Raw genomic sequence first — 24,383 nt, forward strand, 5'->3', positions numbered from 1 at the left:
GCCTGCTTTAGAAATATTTACTCATTTTCAATGGTCAAGGTCAAATAAACTCAAATAAACTCTGTATGAACTCTTCACAGCATGGTGCTTGCTGAATATACCACCTGTTAACACCCACGTTCTTAGGATAAAATCAATACCCAAACCGCGTTAGCTACTTTTGGCGTTTGATCGCCAAAGGAAGGTGATGCCAAAAGCGACCATGGTCGTCAGTATGTGTAAAGAAGTTTTAACTTGCCATTTGTTACACTTTTTGTGTTGCAAACATTCACGATTTTTACCTCCTACGAAAAGCATAGTCGCCTTTTACGGCAAGAATAGTTTGCTGAAGACCTATTCTACCCCGGATGCAGGTACCAGGTGTCCCCGCGGTCCCTAGTATTTTAGCGAAACATTTGTTGCTGGACCCGTGAAGATCCGGGGAGGAACAGGTCTTCACCAACCCATGCTTGCCGTAAAAGGGGGGGGGGGGGGGGATCTCAGGAGGCATGGAAACACCTGGTAATGATGACACTTCCTTCTTGGGATTCATGTACATGTGTATTAAAGTCAATAACGTATGTAACTTAATCAAGCTTTATGGGTATTTGATGGTATATTTATGAAACATTGACAGTATTTGTTATGATAAATGAAAAATATGTTTTATTAATTTAAGTGTTCAGCATGATTCCTTCAGTAGCTGATGAAGCTGAAGAAGCTACACAGGCATTAATGTTTGGTAAATACTACTTCAAACTCATTTATTTCTTTGTTTTGAAGATGTAAATAAACTAAATATTGCCATATTCAAAAACTAATACCTCTTGCATATTGGCAAATTCCCCTTACATATTAAATGTATCATAAATGAACAAATGTATACAAAAGAAATATATGAGATTTCTCGATGCACTGAATGGTCAGGCACAATTAACCAATATCTTCAATACAACTATTTAGTGCACTCACAACTTATATATTTCAGATTCTCCACAGGAGGTGTTTTACACTCCACTGACAGCTACAAGCACAGGAGAAAATGATTGTGTAACTATCACAGGTATGAAATAATTTTTAATAATAAAGATAATCAAATGTTATAATTTACATTGACATGGTGAATAAATTCATACACTTGGTGCTATTTTATTCTAAAAATCCAAGTGTATGCTGAAAATACATGTGAACAAACTGAATACCGGTACCCCATGTGAGATGTTAGCAGTTACAATTATCTTAAAAATATTATATACATTTAAGAAAAGAACCAAGCCAGTCTGGAGGATATAATGATGACTCCTGCTATCAGAACCAGTATGTATTAAACATTATGCAACTTTATTCAATAGTAAATTTGTATTAACATTAAAAAATCAAGTCACTATATCATGAATTCTAGTTAATAACAATACAAATTTGTTTTCAAGGAAAACCTAAAGGGAGGCCTCTGATCAAGAAAACATCTAATGAAGGTATGGCATTTATTTGTTCATAATGTAGTGGTTTCAGTATTACATATAATGATCATAAATGTTTAATAAAATAATATTAAGTAACATCCTAATATCATTGATATAACCCAAAATTGTCTAAATATTTTCAGAAGACATTCTGGGAGAGATTAAGTCCTTACAAGCCCAGGAGGAGAGAAAGATGTCACTCCTTGAGGAAATTCTGTCTGTGCAGCGGGACATCCGTGACATCCAAAGACAGAGCCTGGACCTGGAAAGAGAAAAATTTGAATATAAAAAAATCATTTGGAAACTCATTGTCTCCCATAATCAAATTTGATTAAAGGCAGTAAACTCATGTTACTGTTTACTTGTGATCACAAAGATGTTTAGTTGTTTGTGTTATTATTTGGATATAGCATATGTACAAAAAACAATACATTTTCATAAACTCCAAAAAACAATTATATGCAATATTCACAAGTGTGGCCATAAAGTGGTGCTGGATTTTGAAAAAGTGCTACCTTACAACTTTTAGTGTGGGATTATTGACATTATGTGGCCTCTTAGTAAAAGTATCACAATTGGATATGTATGCTACGTCATTTAAAACCTAGTGTTGATAAGTTTTCCCCTGACTCTACATCCATCCAAGTTGTGGTTATCAGCAGGACTGCTGTCCACCTCTGGTCCAGGAGTCTCACAAAGAACATCAGGCTCAGGCAACTTCAGTAATATTGCCAAATTATGAAGTTGAAAGCAGGCAGTACTAATTTTGATGCTCTTCTGTGGGCTGAATAACAGGCATCCTGTTGATTTGTGTAGACACCTAAGCAGATGTAACATACTTATATAGTTGAGTTTACAAATATAGTGATGAATATATCATGATATAACATTTATACTAAGTTTTCCTGTAATAATTAGATCCACATCAAGTGCTTTTATGAGTTATCATTGTGTAATATTTATACATCATTTCATATATAATTATAGTTTAGCAAGTAATACTTATCATCAGGTAAAACGCATATTTTATATTACCTGTTAGTATAAATGTTTTATCATGATAAACACATGCCAACAGCACAGGTATTTTGAAATCAGAATGACATACAATCAGCAATACACATGCTCATTAGTCCAGTTACTTCAGCAAAACCTTGAATTAAAACATAAAGCTTCCATGAATTATTTATTTGTTGAGTTGCCCTCTCAACTGAGTTCCTTGTTCCAATATGACAGCGGTTGTATTTCTCCTCTTTTTCATTTGCAGGGTTGTTGACAGGTGTCAGGAGGTAGGGTCTACAGGCATACCTAATGTAGAATGTTTCGATAAATTTAATGTTCCCGATATATATTTATGTATACATTAAAAGACAAACATGACATAAATAACTTGGACATACATGTACCTACCCTGAATCACCAAGAAGCCAGATGTCATATTTCCCTTCCTCCAGATGCCTTTTCAAATTGCAGTTGTTGAAAACATGTGAATCATGGGTTGATCCTGGCCATTGGACAATAATGTTTGTGAATCTGCAAAAATAAATAAATACATACATAAATAACTAAATCCACAAGTCCACATTCGTTAAGAAAATCATATTTAAATAAGCCGAATAATTATGAAACATTTGGACATAAATAAGCCTACATGAGCTATTGACAAATCAATTATGACACAATGACGTTTATTATCTGAAATTATTACCCATGTGGTGAAGATACAGGTGGTAAGATACTAAATCCGTACGTCACACGTGTGTCGTACAAGGTTGACCTTGTTTTATTCGTTTTGATTGGATAACCGTGAGCTCTGTCACACCGGGACTACTTTTTTCATTCATAAAAATCGCGAGACGTCATTCCTTTCGCAACCACAAGGTAGAACTGAAGAAATTAATGAGACCGAGAGATATTCACAAACACTTTATTAAACCAAACAAAATAGTCACAGGCATCAAATTCAGTTTGCATTCTATATAAGTTATGCATACAGCTTCTACAAACATTATATAATCGAGCGATATCCATTTACAATGTACGACTACCGATCAATAGAGCGAGGGCCCCCATGAGCGTGACGCACCCGACCACTTTTGCAACTTTCAATTTGATTTAAGGTAAAGGGATAAGCGTTGTGAAATGAAGTATGTTTAAACTATCTGGACAGATATTTAGCCTTACTTGGGATGATCTGGTTTTGCCATCAGTGTCCCCTTCGAAGCGTATTTTGTGGCGCTGTTTCGGGAGATGTTGTTCATGAATGAACGTACACGACTGCACTGCCATATCACCAAAAGTGAACAGTTCTGATAAAAATCATTCGAAAGCTCCGTGGAAGTGTGCCTGACTTCTGATTTTGTGGCCCCAAACATCCAAAATGTGAACAATAACATTCCCTATCTCTAGCGTAAAACGCTGAGTAGGCCTAGATCACGGTTGTCTTTTCTTATTCCGGTGGTGACCTTGCCCTTCGATCGTTCGAAGCTGTCACTGACATGCAAGCAGACTTGAGTTTGTTGATTTTCACGTCTTCAGTATAGGGTGGTACAGTTAACATGAATGTCTTTGGCGAACACTCTGATTTCCCTCTTCCAATATGGTACGATGATATAAATTCTGCTGATAGATCAAGGAAACCGAACTATATTGATTGCACAGACGGGACACCGGCAGTGCGAGTGACCGACTGTTAGTCCAAAGCGCGGCGCTAATGTGACTTTTCAAATTTTCATAAAGGTGTCCTTCGTACTAACAACATGGCGCTTGAATTTAGGCCGTGGGCTAGGTATGACCCACGAGCACCCCCCCCCCCCCCCCCCCCACACCCCCCACCCCCCCACCCCCACACACACATCCAAACCCCACTAAAAAATTGTAAAGCCAATAAACATACTAAACGGATCATCCCAAGAAAAAAGTTGGGACGAACTTGTTGTTACAGCCTTTCAAAGTATGGTACCTTATATCGCGTTTTCGCCCGGTTTTGCCGTATATCACTTAGGGGTATGATTACGTTTTGGGTTGTCATCTCACTAGTGACCCACTGATCTTCAAGTGTGATATACCACTGGAATCCATATATAAATACCTCTCTAATGAGGTATCAATAATTGGTATTGAGTGAATATGGACCAACCCATGGCAAATCAAACGTCATATATCCCGACAAAACTATTTTTTTCTCGCAGAAACCTTTAATCCGGTATATGTTCTAGGTACGTGTGCCTGATTCCACTATAATCTTCAAACACGTGTTCCAGTACATCTCTTGAAGTACTTACTTAACATGTGATGTTACCAGGTGAAAATCTTTTGCCCAATTTGAAACAAATTTACTCGGATACCTAATATTGCATTCTCGGCCTAGCTATATCGGAACAACGCTTGGATGTATGCTCAGGATTTGGCTTGTCATCTTGTGTGTTATTCACCGACCTTGATGTGTTATATGCCATAGGACACCATATATAAACACCATAATTTGATGTGGGATGATTATTGATCTACTTTTGGACAATCATATAGAATACTTCTTGACAACTCTGATATCACTCACTTTTGTATGCATATAAGAGGTTCACAGTATAATGCTCGAGTCGATTTCAGAACTTTGAATGAAATGGACCTATGTGTAACATATTCAAGATGGCAACCATAAAGCTGTGCAAAAAAAAAAGATCATAATGTAAATGTTATTTATTTCAGCAAATATACAAATCAATTTCTGGACGCAGGCTTGATATTTTGACAAATTTTGCCATTTCAAGTTGAGTTTCAGATGTTTTAGTACAGTTACTAGTTAATGTGAATTTGCAGGGGGCACCACCGAAGGTAAAAGACGAATTCACTTACTAACATTTAATTCATACATCACTTAGCTACCTAAGTTTCCAATTTACAGAAAATGTCCAAATGCGAATCGTCCAAATTGTATATGAATGGCTTGAAATGAACAGGGACCATGCATTCACAGAAATAAATTATATTCCAATTACATACTTAAGATTCTCTTACAGAATACCCAAGTTAATATATATGGAAATGTCCCACCTTGTAACAATGTCATCACCATGATTATGTGTCTTTTGAGGTTGAACTGTTGTGACTGAGACCAACATCTTATACAACCGGGAACAACTCGAAGACAGCTTTAACATCTCAACCAAATCGGAAACGTATCCCCAGTGATCCAGAGCCAGTGTGCATCATACATGTACCTGGCTTGAAGTATGGCCCACTACAACGTCTGAGCAAAGCCAAAGATCCTGATGAGAAGATGGAAAAGCTGAAGGAGTGATCAAGCATAGAAGGATGGCAGAACCTCCAGAAACGCCAAATCAAATGGAAGTGTCATGTACAAGCCTGCCGGCAGTTCTGGAAGAAACCCATGGCTATCACAGAGAATATTGTCAGCGTTTTACAGTGAACCTTGACAGTTTGTAACAACCTGAAATTGAATCTTAGGAACTAGCTTGCCGCCCAATTCGGCGTCCATCCTATGAGCCCATCATCTTCCAACCTGACTGCATCTTTTGTACTTCGTATTCATGAAAGAAATTCAAGTCAAAAGGAAGCTGGACAACAGAAGGGCTCTCAAACTTCAGTCGGGGTGGATGGCAGCATGTCATTGAAGTAGCTCAACGTCAAAACGATGAGCCTCTCCTGCTGCGGATCAGAGGGAAGGATCTATTTACCTGTGAAGCAAAATATCACAAGTCGTGCCGAACTGGTTACATACAGATTCCTGAGAAATTTGGGCATATATCAATATTCATGTGCAACCAGATTTTGCAACCGGTTTCAGTTTGGTCGGTCAACGAACGAAAGTTGTTATGTATTTACACTTAAATATATATTTAATGTGGGTAATAAATAAAATACCACATGCATTCTCGTTAGATACCATTTTTACGAAACTCGTGAACTTTCTATGTTATCTGACCGAGCGAAAGCTCGGTCAGATACCACAGAAAGTCCACTCGTTTAGTAAAAATGGTATCTAACGAGAATGAGTGTAGTATTCTCTATGAACCAGCAAGTCTAGATTGTTTTGTTACATTGCAAGGGTCAAGGTCGTCAAGGATATCTACCGGAGTTGGGCGTCGCACACAGCTTGCACATTGATGGCGTGGAATCCTTTTCTGCACACATATACTGCTTCATCTAATGCTGGTCGTTGAATAGGTATCAAAGTACAATCTATGCAGCCAACAACTTTCGGAAAACCACAGATGTGGAAGAAATCCTCCGCTAGTTTAGCGTGTTTGTCGGGCCTTGGAAACCAGATCAAGTCATACGACTTTACAATTGCATCTGTCGTCTTTTCCAACACGCGACAAACACTTGATTTGGCAGTACCATGTATATCTCCTAATTCGCTTAGGAATCCCCCTTTTGAAAAGTATTTAAGTGTTACTAACACCTGAACATGGACAGGTAAGGCACACGAACGTTTGGTCGGCCGAGAGATCTCCGAGCTGACCCGATCAACCAGCTGTAGGATGGTATGCCGATGGATGGAAAGCGATACCTGGCAATCAGTTCTGTGTCGGTCAAAGTGTCCAACACTTGAGTCCTATCCCAGAATATTCGCTCTCGCCTAATGTTTCTCCTGTTCAAAATTTATTTGATTCTCAATATCGTGTTGCCATATCAGACGCTGACTGAGGATGTCGTAAGCTAGTTACAAGTGCCCCATACCTTTCGTAGGTTAGGAGGTTGTTTACGGTGGGTTTTATAGTTAGGAGGTCTTTGTGAAATGGCACAACTATTTAAGAGGTGCTTTACGGCGTGGTTTAGGAGGTCGTAGCGCTAAGAGGCTTTCGTGAAACCACAGACTATCCAGTGAAGCGATGGCGTGCATCAACCAAGTCAGCGTGTCGAACCACCCGATCCCGTTAGTCGTCTCTTACGACAAGCGACCCGTGAAGATTCCGGGGTAGAATAGGTCTTCAGCAACCTATGCTTGCCGTAAAAGGTGACTATGCTTGCCGTAAAAGGTGACTATGCTTGTCGTCAAAGGCGACTTAAGGGATCGGGTGGACAGGCTCGCTGACTTGGTTGATACATGTCATCGATCCCAATTGCGTGGATCGATGCTCATGATATTAATCACTGGATTGTCTGATCCAGACTCGATTATTTACAGACCGCTGTCATATAGCTGGAATATTGCTGAGTGCGGCGTTAAACAACAAACCAAAGCTTACGACAAACAAAGTCGCATGTTGTAAGCTGGATCTTTACTGGTAGACTATCTTCTATTAACAGCAATGTGTGAGGTGACAGGTGGCATGTCCATTTAGCACCCTGCTGTCACGAGTTGATTAAGAGTTTTAAATTTGGGGAAAATGACAATCTTATACGTTATTATGAATACCCAATCACATTACTACACCGTGTTGGATATTTCCTTAAATAGCAGATCTCCCAGACGTTCGCTATCGGGGAATATTTCCAGTAAGACCAGGTTTCAACTATCATGACCAGGACGGGAGGGATGACGAATGTCTACATCGCTGCGATCATGTGCTTGTCAGGTAGGCTTTATTACAATTACAATTTACGTGAAGATCCGGGTCAGCAACCCAAGCTTATCTATAGTTTTATTTCGTTTGTTGTTTAACGCCGCACTCAGCAATACTCCAGCTTATGACGGCGGTCTGTAAATAATCGAGTCTGGACCAGACAGTCGCCTTTTCTCTTCCCGGGTCTTCATGGGTTGCTTACCGTAAAGGGCGAGCATGCTTTTCGTAAGACGTGGCTAGCGGGATCGGGTGGTCATGCCTACTAACTCGGTTGATGCATGTCATCGTATCCCAATTCGGTAGATCGATGCTCATGAAGTCAATCTGTTGTAAGTCTGGTCCAGACTTGATGATTTACACTTTACAGACCGTCGTCATATATGGTGTGTTTGTTGGTTGTTTAACGCTGCACTATAATTCCAATATTCCAGCTATATGACGGCGGTCTGTAAATAATCGAGTCTAGGCCAGACAAAGTAGTGATTGACATCATGAGCATCGATCCACGTATTTGGGATACGATGACATGCATCAACCAAGTCAGCGAGCCTGACCACCCGATCCCGATTGTCTGGTCCAGACTCGATTATTTACAGACCGCCGTCATATAGGTTGAATATTGCTGAGTGCGGCGTTAAACAACAAAAGAAATTTTAAAAAATTAAAACATATGAAGACAGGCACCGAGTCTGACCACGGAAGCTTGTACTGCCGGATAAAGCATTTCATACGAATTTACTGTGAGTTATTTGTTGATCATATTTCATATCTCAGAGCATATACCCCCTGTCACCTAAGGACAGTAAAATGACAGGTCCGTGAAGATTCTGGGGTAGACTAGGTGTTCAGCAACCCATGCTTGCCGTAAAAGGTGACTATGCTTGTCGTAAAAGGCGACTAACGGGATCGGATGATCAGGCTCGCTGACTTGGTTGATGCATGTCATCGATCCCTATTGTATGGATGGATCCTCGTGATATTAATCACTGGATTGTCTGCTCCAGACTCTATTTACAGCTGTAATCTTGTGAACGAACAAACGAATCCCAATTGCGTGGATCGATGCTCATATTGTTAATGACTGGATTTTCTGGTCAACCAACTAACTTAAAAAGCAGCTGTCAGCAGCTAGAATATTGCTGGGTGCGGGGTTAAACAACAAACCAACCAACCAGTAAAATGACAAGACTATTTCACACACACACACACACACACACACACACACACACACACACACACACACACACACATATAAAACTAGCGAGTGAGTATAATTTTACGCCGCTTTCAGCAATATTTCAGGTACATGTTTGTGTCGGCGGAGGACACCAGAAATGGGCTTCACACATTGTACATGTAGGGACGCTTTAACCACGATGCTGTCCAACAACCCCTTAAAGCTAGCGGGGCTGTGGGGTAGCCTAACCCTTACCCGAAAACCCGGGTTCGATTCCCCACATGAGTGAGTGAGTTAATGCTTTACGTCACATCTTCAATATTTCAGCCATATCGTGACGAGAAGTTATACGGTATTCATACATGTATTTAAACCGAATAAAAACCTGTCATCGATGGACAGTAAAATTACTTGAATATCACAGATTTAATATTTAAAAGTAGCAAACAACAATAAAAAGATATCACTAAATAGTCATGAAACATTACAATGTAAAAAAGGGCTATAGATCGCCAGCATCTGAAGGCAGATCACCATACTAGGGTCCATGGGGACTTTTGCTAATTGCATGGATCCCTAGCCGGATTTACATCATCCCCTGTTGGCGATTATTGACAAATTAAGCTAAAATTTAGAGGAACATATAAACTACGATTAAAAACGTGGCAGAAATAAACATACTTTGAAGGACGTGGTCTGACATACCCTCTCAGGGGGACAATAATATTACACTACTTTAACACCCTTAGAGGATATAGATAGCCACTAACAATCTCAGTTACTGATTAATTCTACCAACTGTAAAAGTGAATTTATATATTTACAAAACATAGCAATCAAAATTTATGAATTAATTCAATTTCTTTAACAAAAACACGAATTAAATGAGTTCTTACCCGTGTAAAAACTAAAAAGGTCCTTCATAGCTGAAACTTTGAAATATGTATCCCTTGTGATGGAAATATCAGTACAGTCAAGCAGGACATGCTTGACCGTGATTCTTTCCTCACAAGGGATGCAGAATGGAGGATCCTCACATTTTAATATATATTCATGAGTATAGCGAGAATGGACAATACGACATCGTCTTAAAATGACCTCTTCAAATCTCGACTGACAACCCAAGTAGGTATTACATGTAATGTATTTATACCCACTTCTTCTGCAGGGGCGGTCGGGTAGCCTAGTGGTTAAAGCGTTCGCTCGTCACGCCGAACACCCGGGTTCGATTCCCGACATGGGTACAGTGTGTGAAGCCCATTTCTGGTGTGATATTGCTGGAATATTGCTAAAAGCGGCGTAAAACCATACTCAATCACAATCAACTGCATTAGATCTCTGATGAAACATCTAATGACAGGTTTATAATCACTGTATGGTATAAGAAGTGGTGTCACAGATTTGTTGTGTGCTACTTTTGCAGCAGCATCAGTATGTTGTATTACCAACAATTCCAACATGTAACCAGCTGTAACCAGCAAAAGACGATGTCATATTGGCCAGATGCAAGGTTATTATGTAGTTCTATGATGTCGAGAAAAATTGGATGCTGACACGAAGTATTTTTAATTGCCTGAAGACAGGATAAACAGTCTGAAAAAATTATGAATTCCTTTTGTTTAGATTGTTTATCTATATATTCTAAAGCAGTTAATATTGCCTTTGATTCAGCTGTAAAAATTTAAGAGTCATCTTGTAATCTATAGCTAGTTGATACAGTTCTGGATCCAATGATGGTGGCGCTGGCAACAGCATCACCATCCTTGGATCCATCAGTAAAAATAGATTTATAGGTATCATATTTACACCTTAACTGATTGTATTCTTGTTGATATTGTAGTTGATTAGTGTCAGATTTCTTCAGTTAAGGTAAGGTAAGGTCCACCTGTGGCTTTACCACCTGCCATAGAGGAGAAGGAAGCAGGCGGAAAAGAGATATATTTTCCAGTTTTATAGTGAGTGAGTGAGTGAGTTACACTTTACATCGCATCGGCAATATTTCAGCCATATAGCGATGGCAACAAGGTATTAGATATAAAATATCGGTCGACAAAGGACAGTAAAATAGTAAGGTATATCACAGTTTTTATTAAAACAAACCAGAGTGTGAGTTTTAAAAATCATATAGCTATACACAGCATTAAGTCTTATCAATTAAAACATGGCTATAGACCACTAATAACCAAAGCTAGACCACCTAACTGGGGATCAAGGGGACTTACAGTGCTTTTGCTTCCTGCATGATTCCCAGCAGGATTTATACCATCACTTTGGTCACGAGTGGTTGTACGAAATATTAACCAATATTAAAAATCAAAACACAATCAAGGAATTAAAACACTAGTTGATATTAATTACTTCAATATAGTAGACTCATGTGTCACTGTCAGGGGGACAATAATTTTACACTACTTTAACCCCCTGAGTGGCACTGCCTTCATACATCTCAGTTGACAATAATATCCAACTATTCTAAAACAATTCAAAATTTAATAAATAATAGTATTTCTTTTAAAAAACCGAGAATTAAATGAGCACTGATATTATAAAGAATATCCTTTAAAGATGTTGAATGATAAAAGTTAAAAAAGATAAAAATCAACACAGTCAATCAAGTAAAACATGCTTGACTGTGATTCTCTCATCACAAGGGACACAGAATGGAGAATCCTCACCTTTTAAAAGATACTCATGGCTATATCGACTGTGTCCAATACGACATCGTTGCAAAACAACTTCGTCATGTCTCGAATGGCAACCCAAGTAGGTATACCCTATTGTTGGTTTTATGGCATAAAGTTTGCTTATACCTACTTGGGTGGTCCACTTCTTTTGCATTAGATCTTTGATGTAGCATCTAATTATTGGCTTGTAATCACTGTATGGTAAAAGAAGTGGTGTTACTGATTTGTTGAGTGCTGCCTTTGCAGCAGTATCAGCCATAGTGTTACCAGCAATTCCAACATGACTGGGCAACAAGCAAAAGACGATGTCGTATTCGGCAGTGGCGAGAACATTATTCAATTCTAAAATATTCAGAATCAACGGATGATCTGAAGTACAATTATGTGTTGCTTGAAGGCATGACAAGGAATCAGAAAAGATGATGAACTGTTGAGATGATTGGTTTTGAATGTAGTCCAATGCTATAAGAATAGCATTGGCCTCAGCTGTAAAAAATCTAGAAGACACCCTTTTAGATCCAATGACAGTGGCACTTGAAACTCTGCCACCATCCTTGGAGCCATCGGTAAAAATAGAGCGATGGGTATCATATTTTGACCGCAATTGGGCATGTTCTTGTTGACAGACCGACTGGTTTGTGTCAGCTTTTTTGAGGGTAGTTAGTGTTAGGTCTACCTCCGGTTTGACCAGTTGCCAAGGAGTTGTAGACAGTAACCTGTGTTTTATACCAGCAGCCGAAATTAAAGATTTTATTCTTATTCCGAGAGGTGAAATAAGAGAGGACTTCTTACTATACAGATCCTCATAAAGAGGATTAAACACAAAGTTGCACGCGGTGTTAGACGGATTAGAATTTAATTTTGTGATATACAGTAAAATACGGTTATAACAAACTCAAGGGACCACTTATTTTAGTTCGTTATAACCGTAGTTCGTTATAAGCATATATACAGCATATATACAACAAATGGCCGGGACTAAAAAATAAGTTTGTTATATCAGTCAGTTCGTTAGAAGCGTGTTCGTTATAACCGTAGTTTACTGTACTGCAAAGTTAGTTTCGTTCGGCGTACAGGTAGTTAAAGTGGCGGCTCATCGGCCTCAACGTACAGTTGGTTGGTTTGTTGTTTTACGCCGCAATCCAGTGATTAATATCATGAACATCGATCAACGCAATTGGGATCGATGACCAGCAGCAACCAAGTCAGCGAGCCTGACCACCCGACCCCGTTAGTCGCCTCTTACGACAAGCATGGGTTGCTGAAGACCTATTCTACCCCGGATCATCACGGGTAGATGAAAATTAACAATAGTTAACTGTAATGGTTGATTTGCGTGTAACTGTAACTGACTATATTGAATGTGTCTCATAAGATCACGTACTGGTTTATCCGAATGTACAGGTCGCCGTATTGTGTTTATAGTCTAGTGTAGTCTAGTGGTTAAAGCATTCGCTTGTCACGCTGAAAACCCGGGTTCGATTCCCGACGTGGGTACATTGTGTGAAGCCAATTTCTGGTGTCTCCAATATTGCTGGAATATTGATAAAAACGGCGTAAAACCATACTCACTCACTCACTCACTGCACCGAGTTGATATTTCTGCGGACCCGTGAAGATTCCGGGGTAGAACAGGTCTTCAGCAACCCATGCTTGCCGTAAAAGGCGACTATGCTTCTCGTAAAAGTCGACTAACGGGATCGGGTGGTCAGGCTCGCTGACTTGGTTGATACACGTCATCGATCCCAATTGCGTGGATCGATGCTCATGATATCAATCACTGGATTGTCTGGTCCAGACTCGATTATTTACAGACCGCCGTCATATAGCTTGAATACTGCTGAGTGCGACGTTAAACAATAAACCAACCAACCAACATTTCTGCAATTTACGACTGCGGATTCTGAATACAGTGATAATGAAATCTATCATTTCAGCCGTATCTCAAGCTTCTCCTCAGAAACGATTTGGTGGCGGGACAGACGTCAGCACGAATGACTTTCCGTGGATGGGGAGTCTGCAAACTAATGAAACTGGGACATGGACCCATATTTGTGGACTCATATCTGGGGGAGGAGGAATGTCGGCCGCATCTGCATATCACTGTTTTAATACCAGGTACATGTATATTCTGATGTGATAGGGGCAGTCGGGCAGCCTAGTGGTTGAAGCGTTCCCTCGTCACGCCGATGACCCGGGTTCGATTCCCGACATGGGTACAATGTGTGAAGCCCATTTCTGGTTTCCCCCGCCGTGATATTGCTGGAATATTGCTAAAAGCGGCGTAAAACCATACTCACTCACCCTAATGTGATTTGTAAGTGCATTGCACGCTGTTTCTACTTGCAGATGAATTTGAGACTATGGACGACTGCCTGTGCGTTTACGGATTTGAGATTGTATTGTACATGTGAAGTTGTAAGATATTCTTTTGATTCTGAGGCGGACCATGTCCTTGCAACTCTACACGTTGCTATTTAACGTAGCAAAACAAGGGGGCACCTGTGGCCCAGTCGTCTGTGCAGAGTTGCATCCCCTGGGCACGCCAGAAACCTATGATTGTGGGTTCGAATCCCGGTTCGCCCCGATAATGTTTCTAGGTTTGTCAGCACCATCCCCATGCTCGTGGGTTTCACCGAAGTAGTAAACGTCTGAGACCTGCATCACTTCGGGCTTTCCTCCCACATTAAGTTGACACGCCGCGATATAACTGGAATACTAAGCGGCGTTAAACCCAACTCACTCACTCACTGACAATAGCAAAACAAACCAGCTGTTTATGGTGATCAGTCCATCTGTTGTAGTGGTGATTATTTATTTGTTGTTTAACGCCGCACTCAGCAATATTCCAGCTACATGACGGTGGTCTGTAAATAATCGAGTCTGGACCAGGCAATCCGATGACTAATATCATGAGCATCGATCCACGTAATTGGGATCGATGACATACATCAACAAAGTGTGACCACCCGATCCTGTTAGTCGCCTCTTACGACAAGCATATTGTCTTTTACTGGTCTCAAATCCGTATGAGTAAGAAATGAAAGAAAGTACCGTCCCGTGAAGATTCGGGGGAGAATAGCTCTTCAGCAACCCATGCTTGTCGTAAAAGGTAATATACTTGGTTGATGCATGTCATCGTATACTAAATGCATAGAATGATGATCATGAAAGCTGTATTGCCTCACTTTTGACCCGTGAAGATCCGGGATAGAATAGGTCTTCAGCAACCCATGCCTGCCGTCAAAGGCGACTATGCTTGTCGTAGGAGGCGACAAACGGGATCGGGGGGTCAAGCTCGCTGTCTTTGTTGATGCATGTCATCGATCCCAAGTTATGCTTGTCGTAAGAGGCGACTAACGGGATCGGGTGGTCAGGCTCGCTGACTTGGTTGATGCATGTCATCGATCCCAATTGCCTGGATCGATGCTCATGATGTCAATCACTGGATTATCTGGTCCTAACTTGATAATTTACAGACCGCCGTCACATAGCTGGAATACTGCATAGCTCGGCGTTAAACAACAAACAATCAGAAGAAAGTACCAATCCTGAACTATTAGTGAAGTGAAGAATTACATTTCAGCTTCCCCCTAGAGGACTACAGAATGGTGTTTGATACCAACGACCTATCGGATTTATCTCAAGCAACGATTTCTAATATCACGAGTGTCATTCTGGTAAGTTGACTTTTTACTGTAGCCACTTGGGATGTTTTATCGTTTTATGTTTTTCGTAGTTTAACATCACCCTGGAGAAATCTCATATCTTCAGGTTTTCACTACACTATACATCTTGACCATTATTTGACTACTGCACTTTGATAATGTTCCCAAATTCCCTCAAAACACATTTACTATTTACGCATAATTTGGTTTGGTTTGGTTTGTTGTTTAACGCCGCACTCAGCCATATTCCAGCCATATGACGGCAGTCTCTAAATAATCGAGTCTGGCCCAGGCAATCCAGTGATTGATATCATGAGCATCGATCCACGCAATTGTGATCGATGACATGGATCAACCAAGTCAGCGAGCCTGACCACCCGATCCCGTTAGTCGCCTTTTACGACAAGCTTAGTCATCTTTTACCGCAAGCATGGGTTGCTGAAGACATCGGTATGTTGCAAATGGGAGTGATGCAGGAGCACGTTGCCAGGATCATGGGCTGGTTCAAGTGCATCATCGCCAGACTTGTTACACGTCACAGGCAAACTGGCAGTACTACAGACAAGCACAGGAAGACCGGTATTTACGGGTGCTTCACCTAATTCCAGATTCCTTACTATGACGTCAGCCTTGGACATCCAGTCAGCAGAAGGACCGTTGACGGGATTGGGTGGTCAGGCTCGCTGACTTGGTTGATGCATGTCACCAATCCCAATTGTATGGATGGATTCTCATGATATAAATCACTGGATTGTCTGCTCCAGACTCTATTTACAGCTGTAATCTTGCGAACGAACGAACGAATCCCAATTGCGTGGATCGATGTTCATATTGTCAATGACTGGATTTTCTGGTCAACCAACTGAGTATAAAAGCAGCTGTCAAAAAACATTTAAGACACATGGATGTCTATGGAGAATTCTACCCAGTGTTTGGTTAAATGCGTGTCATCGTACTTCGACGACGGTACCGCCGTGAAGATTCCGGGGTAGAATAGGTCTTCAGCAACCCATGCTTGCCGTAAAAGGTGACTAACGGGATCGGGTGGTCAGGCTCACTGACTTGGTCGATGCATGTCATCAATCCCAATTGCGTGGATCGATGCTCATGATGTCAATCACTAGATTGTCGGGTCCAGACTCGATAATTTACAGACCGCCGTCATATAGCTGGAATATTGCTGAGTGCGGCGTTAAACAACAAACAAACAAACAAAATCAACATGATTTTCTAGACTGCTTCATTCACAACTAATGGTCCTGGATACAGCTACGATAACATTGAGTACAGATCAACAACCCCTGTTACTGATGTCTCTGATCCCCAAATTGGGACTGCATTGGACCAAGCTGGATTAGAGTGTGAAATTCTTGGATGGGGAAAGTTAACAGGTAAGGCTTTTTTTTGGAACATGTTGAATATTTTTCCGCAAGGACCTGAAGCTCTCGCAAACTGAAAATCTTGATGTAGAAATAAAGAATGTAAGTGATGTAAGTCACAAACTGCTGACGACGTCCTCAAATACGCTCAGAAGCTTCAAAAGTCTGGATTCTTTAGGCTAAGAGCAGGTGAAAAAGGTCTAAGCCAAACAAACAAAACCAATAATTTTGAAAGGGTTTTTAAATTTATTTCTCAACATCACTGAGTGAGTTGACGTTTTACATCGCATCGGCAATAATGCAGCCATATGGCGATGAAAACAAGTTCATTATTAATAAATACCTGCCGATAAAGGACAGTGAAACACTAAGTCATGTATCACAGCTTAGGTGTATAACAAACCCAATCACTATTAAAATAAAGAATATTTCAGTAATTTAGGTAGTAGAAAAAACCACAACCCTATATACCACCGGCATCCAAAGCTAGACCACCTAACTGGGGATCACGGGACTCGAAGTCATTCAGCATTATCTCCCTGCTTTTCAATACGCGACTATGCTTGTCCAGCAACCCATGCTTGTCGTAAAAGGTGACTATGCTTGTCGTGAAAGGCGACTAGCGGGATCGGGTGGTCAGGCTCGCTGACTTGGTTGATGCATGTCATCGTTTCCAATTGCGTGGATCGATTTTCATGATGTCAATCACTGGATTGTCTAGTCCAGACTCGATTATTTACAGACCGCCGTCATTAAGTTGGTAAATTGCTGAGTAAAACAACAAACCAACCAACCAACCAGCATAGAATTAAGATTGAATGATTTTGTAACACAATGTATTCCATCTAAAACTGTCACTATTCGACCAAATGACAAACCATGGTTTGATACACATTTAAGAAAGGAGTGTAGGATACGTAATAGGTTACGAAAGAAATCAAAAAGAAGTAATAAGGAGACAGATATTATAGCATACAAAAAACAACGCAATAAAGTCAACAACATGAAAAGTTATGCGAAAGAAAAGTTCTATTCTAACATCGATGAATTTCTTTCGGAACTATATATAGTAAATAAACAATCATATTGGAAATTACTAAGATATGTCGTCAAAAACTCTGGGACATCTACGAGCATCCCCCCGTTGAGGAAACAAGATACCGATGACTGTCCCACTATATTTTCAGATTTAGAAAAATCAGAGAGATTAAATGAATATTTCCAATCCATATCTACCCTAACAGAAGAACGGGAAGAATTACCAGATTTCAATCAACGCACTAAGAGTATTTTTGACAAATTAACTGTCTCAGAAAAGGAAATATCTGACGTTATAAAATGTCTTCAAATTAACAAGGCATCTGGTCCGGACAGAATAAGTAACAACCTATTAAAGAAAACAGTAAACAGCATTAGTATTGTTTTATGTATGTTATTCAATCATTCATTGGCTTTAAATGCATATCCAACAGAATGGAAAAGAGCGCATGTCATGCCATTGTATAAGAAAGGAGATCATTCAGTTGTGACAAATTACAGACCAATATCACTCATTAGTTGTATTGGTAAAGTATTTGAAAGAGTTGTATTTAAGCATCTTTATAACTACTTTCATGACAATAAATTGTTATATAAATACCAGTCGGGCTTTCAAAAAGGCCATTCCACTGTCCATCAATTAATTGAATTGTATAATCAAATTTGTATATCTTTAGATAATAGAGAAAAATATTGCATGGTTTTTTGCGATGTGTCAAAAGCATTTGATCGTGTCTGGCATAGAGGGCTTATGTACAAATTAGAAATGTATGGTATAAAAGGGAATTTACTTGAATGGCTGTCCAGTTACATAAGCAATCGTACTCAATCAGTGTTTGTAAGCGGGGCTCTATCCAAGCCAAGGATTTTGAAGGCTGGCGTTCCACAGGGGTCGGTGTTAGGTCCCTTTTTATTCATTGTGTTTGTTAACGACATTGCTGATGAATTAGATTGCATAACAAGACTCTTTGCTGACGATACAGCACTCGGCTTTTCTTCACCAGACAATCAACTTGTTGAATCAACTCTAAATTTAAATCTGAGCAAGCTGTGTAACTGGGCAAAACGCTGGTTAATTAAATACAACCCAGATAAAACAGAAGCGGTTATATTTTCCTTAAAAGATGAATCAGACGTCATTACCTTGTACTTTGATGAATGTAAAGTTAAGAATGTTCAAAATCATAAACATTTGGGTATAACGTTTGCATCAAACGGAAAATGGTCCTGTCACGTAGATAACATAATTAAGTCAACATCAAAAAATGATAAATTCAATGAGAAAATTAAAATTCATATTGAACAGAAATACACTAAATAAAGTATATACAATCTTCATAAGACCCCATTTCGAATATGCGTGTGAAGTGTGGGATGGGTGTAATATAGAATTATCAACTCAGTTAGAAAATCTCCAACTAGAAGCTGCCAGAGTAGTTACTGGGCTCCCAAAGTATACTTCGCACACACATCTGTATTATGAAACAGGATGGGAAACGTTAATAGAACGAAGAAGGAAACGCAAGCTATGTTTGTTCTACAAAATACAAAGTAATATTGCCCCAACTTACCTTAAAGACATTGTACCAACCACTGTAGGTTCAAATATATCATATAATTTAAGAAATTCAGACAATATTGGGATTCCATATACTAGATTAAAACACTCAACGTGTTCTTTTATTCCAATAACTGTAAGGTTATGGAACACTATTCCTGCAGCAGGTAGAAATTGTACATCTACATCCCAATTCAAGACATACATACAAAAAGAGCAAGTCATTGCACCTCCATATTTTTCCTATGGTGTTAGAAAGTTGAATATTTATCATACTCGATTAAGATACATGAAAAGCCAGTTAAATTATGATTTATACAGAATAGAGGTAAAATGTGATCCAATATGTCAATGTGGTGATCCATGTGAAAACGCATATCATTATTTATTAAAGTGTCCATTGTACGTCCACCAAAGAAAAACTATGTTAATAATAATTCGGGACATTTTACAGAACGCCGTGAACAAAAATGCTAAATTAGATTTAAATTTGATGTTAAACGGAAATGAATGTTTGTCCATTATCGAAAATCAACACATCTTTAAAGCAGTGCAAATGTTTATAAGTCATACAAAGAGATTTGGGTAACACTTTAATGTACATATACTAGTCTCTCTCTTTTGTACATTTCTTGTTATCTTTACACTCATCTTCTTTTCTGTTTTTCTTGTATATGATTTACTGTACAAGCTTTGTAAATACCATGGAGAGGGAGTCCTAAGTTGGATAACTTGTTCCCAATCCATTTCAATCTGAATAAAATATGTTTAAATCATAGAATTAAGTTCGTTCACCCACCCGTCTGTCTGAAGTCAGGGTCAAATGTGCGTTGACCAACGGGAACAGTGTTCCCGACTCCACTGCGCTAAAGATCCAGAATCGCTTCCTCGACTGACACAGGCTCGGAGCCAACGGTAAACCGGATGCCCAATGTTGTCGCCTTTAACGGCAAGCAATGATGTGCTGGGGACACATTCTACCAAGGAGACCCGTGAAGATTCTGGTTAGAATAGGTCTTCAGCAACCCATGCTTGCCGTTAAAGGCGAATCCTTGTCATAAGAGGCTACTATGACTTCGTTGAGACCCGTGAAGATCCGGGATAGAATAGGTCTTCAGCAACTTATGCTTGCCGTGAAAGGCGAATATGCTTGTCGAAAGAGGCGACTAACGGGATCGGGTGGTCAGGCTCGCTGACTTGGTTGATGCATGTCATAGATCCCAATTGCGTGGATCGATTTTCATGATGTCAATCACTGGATTGTCTGGCCCAGGCTCGATTATTTAGAGACCGCCGTCATATAGCTGGAATATTGCTGAGTGCGGCGTTAAACGACAAACCAACAAACCAACGTGGCCAAAGCGATGGCATAAATCCTGCTGGGAATCATGCAAGAGTGAGTTGGGTTAACGTCGCTTTTAACAGTATTCCAGTTGTATCGCGGAGTGTCAGCTTAATGTGGGAGGAAAGCCCGAAGTGATGCAGGTCTCAGACATTCACCACTTCGGTGAAACCCACGAGCACGGGTATGGTGCTGATAAACCTAGAAACATAATCGGGGCGAACCCGGGATTCGAACCCACAGTCATAGGTTTCGGGCGTGCCGAAGGGACGCAACTCTGCACAGCGAATCGCGGCGCCTTAGACGACTGGGCCACCCGTGCCCCCGAATCATGCAGGAATCAAAAGCACTGTAAGTCCCCATGATCCCTAGTTAGCTGGTCTAGCGTTGGTTGCCAGTGGTCTATAGCCAGGATTTACTTTCTAATAACTAATAGACTGAAAACTTCTGTTTTAATATTGCTCGGGTAAATTTTATGTCTACACTGTGATAATTACCTCACTGTTTTACTGTCCTTTGTCGACAGGAATTTCATAAAAATAAACATGTTCTCATCGCGATATGGCTGCAATATTGCCAGTGCAATGTAAAATCATAACTCGCTCATCGTTTCACAATTGTCTGGATCTATGCCCACGATGCGGTTGTAAAACTGGCATATTTTAAACAATGTGCAAACAATTTGAAACAAAATACAGTCAGTCAGTCATTGGATTGGTTGGTTTGTTGTTGAACGCCGCACTCAGCAATTTTCTAGCTATATGACGGCGGTCTGTAAATAATAGTCAGGACCAGACAATCCAGTGATTGATATCATTAACATTCACGCAATTGGGATCGTTGACATGCATCAACCAAGTCAGCGAGCCTGACCACCCGATCCCGTTAGTCACCTTTTACTACAAGCATAGTCGCCTTTCCCGGCAAGCATGGGTGGCTGAAGACCTATTCTACCCCGGGCCTTCACGGGTCCAGTCATTGGATAACTATGTGTGAAAAAGTATTGGTCATTTTTTCTTCAGATGGTACTTTTCCCAGTCTCCTCCAGAAAAGAAATGTTACGCTGATCAGTAATGCTGAGTGCCAGTCCCGTGTGTCCTCCTTGGGTGCCACCATCTTGTCAGTAGACACGTGTGTTGATGGAAACGTCATCTCAGAGGTATCTATATTTAAGTATTTTACAAAATGTAATTTGTCTATTATGTTATGGGGGCACGGGTGGCCCAGTCGTCTAAGGCGCCGCGATTCGCTGTGCAGAGTTGCTGTGCCTTGGACACGCCAGAAACCTATGATTGTAGGTTCGAATCTCGGTTCGACCCGATTATTTTTCTAGGTTTGTCAGCACCATACCCGTGCTCGTGGGTTTCACCGAAGTGATAAACGTCTGAGACCTGCATCACTTCGGGCTTTCCTCCCACATTAAGCTGACATGCCGCGATATTACTGGAATATTGTTAAAAGCGGCGTTAAACCCAACTCACTCACTATTATGTTTGCTTTGGACCAAAGGTCTTATAAAACTTTACATATAGCCTTCCAGCATTGTATCTAACGCTGACTTGGTCGATGCATGTCCTCAATCCCAATTGCGTGGATCGATGCGCATGATGTCAATCACTGGATTGTCTGGTCCAGACTCGATTATTTACAGATCGCCGTCATATAGCTGGAATATTGCTGAGTGCGGCTATACTGATTGAATTGACAGGTAGTAATGTTGGATTACATGGAGAAACTGTGTATTTTTTTTATGTTTGCTTCTGCAGGGCGATGATGGTAGTCCGCTCATATGCAACGGAATAGTCGTTGGGGTTGCATCTTGGTCTGTAGATGGCAGCTGTGGTAAAAGCGTCAGCGTCTTCATAGCTTCCGGAAATTTTTTTGTGGGATAATTATGTCAACCCACGCTAATAAAGATGCACCAGTAAAATTGTCAATTTGCTGAAGGCAATGAATACGAACATAAACCTACTTTCACCTCAACTAAATTGTTTGTTGTTTGTACTAAATTGTTTGTTGTTTGTTGCTACACTCACCGTGGGACGCGGAATAAAATTTAGGATTAGAATTATTTAATCTAAATATAATTATATTATAACTGTTTCGGCTGAAATACTGCCGACGTGACTTTAAAATTCACTCACTCACTCACCCCAAGTTTCGTTAAAAATGTTGAACGATTTTCAACTAACTGACCGGAAATGAACCCAACCCTCGGTTGATTTGTTTGTTTGTTGTTTTACACCGCACTCAGCAATATTCCAGCTATATGACGGCGGTCTCTAAATAATCGAATCTGGACCAGACAATCCAGTGATTGACATCCTGAATCACTTCGGGCTTTCCTCCCACATTAAGCTGACCCGCCGTGATGTAACTGGACTACTGTTAAAAGCGGCGTTAAACCCAACTCACTCACTCACTCTTGCCTCTGGAAGATGGCGAGATACCTTATGAACCCCCAAATGACCCACCTTACAAATACATCCTTTTTTAATTTAACGCTTCATTCTGGCGCTGTCTAAGCGAACATCCTATTTTATGGGTGCTTGTCTTAAAGACGATGTTGATGGTATTAAAATATGCATTAGTCTATTAAGGAAGACAATTATGATCAAAGCGGGATAGGCAATTAACACAATCATGTCCTCTTCCGCTTGACCTGGTCGCGAAGTCGTGACAGAACGCTTCGTCGGCTGTCATGGCACATTGCAACCTGGTCGTGCCGCCACGTGGGGATTCTAGATCAGAATGGGCTTCCTGTCACCCGTGCTTTCTCCCGAGCGACAAACGGTTTACCCACGAATGTCTGCTTAAGACAGATCAGGACGATCCTCCTAAGTGTAACCGTGAAGATCCGGGGTAGAATAGGTCTTCAGCAACCCATGCTTGCCGTTACAGGCGACTATGCTTGTCGTAAGAGGAAACTAACGGGATCGGGTGGTCAGGCTCGCTGACTTGGTTGATGCATGTCATTGTATTCCAATTGCGTGGATCGATGCTCATGATGTCAATCACTACTTTGTCTGGCCTAGACTCGATTCTTTACAGACCACAAAGAATTCCGACCCTATGCAACCCGGTGTTCGGGTGAAGCAGCGACCACTACATTACTAAGTGCATGTTGAGATTGTTTAACGCACTTTCGAAGATACGTCTTCTGGATCATAGAAAAGAATAGGTCTTCAGCAACCAATCCTTGCTGTAAAGTTGTATATGCTTGTCGAGTGAGTGAGTGAGTGAGTGCGTGGGTGCGTGCGTGAGTGCGTGAGTGAGTGAGTGAGTGAGAGGTTTTACGCCGCTTTTAGCAATATTCCAGCAATATCACGGCGGGGGAAACCAGAAATGGGCTTCACACATTGTACCCATGTCGGGAATCGAACCCGGGTCTTCGGCATGACGAGCGAACGCTTTAACCACTAGGCTACCCGACCGCCCCATATGCTTGTCGAAAGAGGCAACTAACAGGATCGGACGGACAGGCTTGCTGACTTGGTTTATGCATGTCATCGTATTCCAATTGCGTGGATCGATGCTCATGACGTCAATCACTAGATTGTCTGAT

The 24,383-nt window shown here is 40.5% G+C and overlaps 2 protein-coding genes across 2 annotated transcripts; both read left to right on the plus strand.

Annotated features, from left to right (window-relative positions):
* Nucleotides 1-478: 478 nt before the first annotated feature.
* LOC124140825 lies at nt 479-1,773 on the plus strand. Its single transcript, XM_048386770.1, has 6 exons — nt 479-501; nt 659-721; nt 968-1,042; nt 1,243-1,296; nt 1,410-1,454; nt 1,586-1,773. Exons 1-6 carry the CDS (start codon nt 489-491, stop codon nt 1,771-1,773), a joined length of 438 nt encoding a protein of 145 aa, XP_048242727.1. The 5' UTR covers nt 479-488.
* Nucleotides 1,774-7,885: 6,112 nt separating this feature from the next.
* Nucleotides 7,886-22,795, plus strand: LOC124140826 (chymotrypsin-like serine proteinase). Its single transcript, XM_046508602.1, has 6 exons — nt 7,886-7,984; nt 13,771-13,951; nt 15,420-15,513; nt 16,736-16,892; nt 21,841-21,977; nt 22,585-22,795. The coding sequence occupies exons 1-6, from the start codon at nt 7,927-7,929 to the stop codon at nt 22,708-22,710; spliced, it is 753 nt and encodes a 250-aa protein (XP_046364558.1). The 5' UTR covers nt 7,886-7,926; the 3' UTR covers nt 22,711-22,795.
* The last annotated feature ends 1,588 nt before the right edge of the window (nt 22,796-24,383 follow it).

The sequence above is a fragment of the Haliotis rufescens genome, unplaced genomic scaffold (assembly GCF_023055435.1).
Source record: "Haliotis rufescens isolate VD_foot unplaced genomic scaffold, xgHalRufe1.0.p SCAF_60, whole genome shotgun sequence".
Taxonomy (NCBI): domain Eukaryota; kingdom Metazoa; phylum Mollusca; class Gastropoda; order Lepetellida; family Haliotidae; genus Haliotis; species Haliotis rufescens.

Bases quoted from the DNA above. Each gene is read 5' to 3' on its own strand.
- LOC124140825 (XM_048386770.1), top strand. The intron at 1,043-1,242 runs GTATGAAATAAT...TATACATTTAAG, and splicing joins TGATTGTGTAACTATCACAG to AAAAGAACCAAGCCAGTCTG. The intron at 1,455-1,585 runs GTATGGCATTTA...AAATATTTTCAG, and splicing joins CAAGAAAACATCTAATGAAG to AAGACATTCTGGGAGAGATT.
- LOC124140826 (XM_046508602.1), top strand. From the start codon at position 7,927: ATGACCAGGACGGGAGGGATGACGAATGTCTACATCGCTGCGATCATG. The intron at 7,985-13,770 runs GTAGGCTTTATT...CTATCATTTCAG, and splicing joins TGCGATCATGTGCTTGTCAG to CCGTATCTCAAGCTTCTCCT. The intron at 15,514-16,735 runs GTAAGTTGACTT...ATGATTTTCTAG, and splicing joins ATATCACGAGTGTCATTCTG to ACTGCTTCATTCACAACTAA.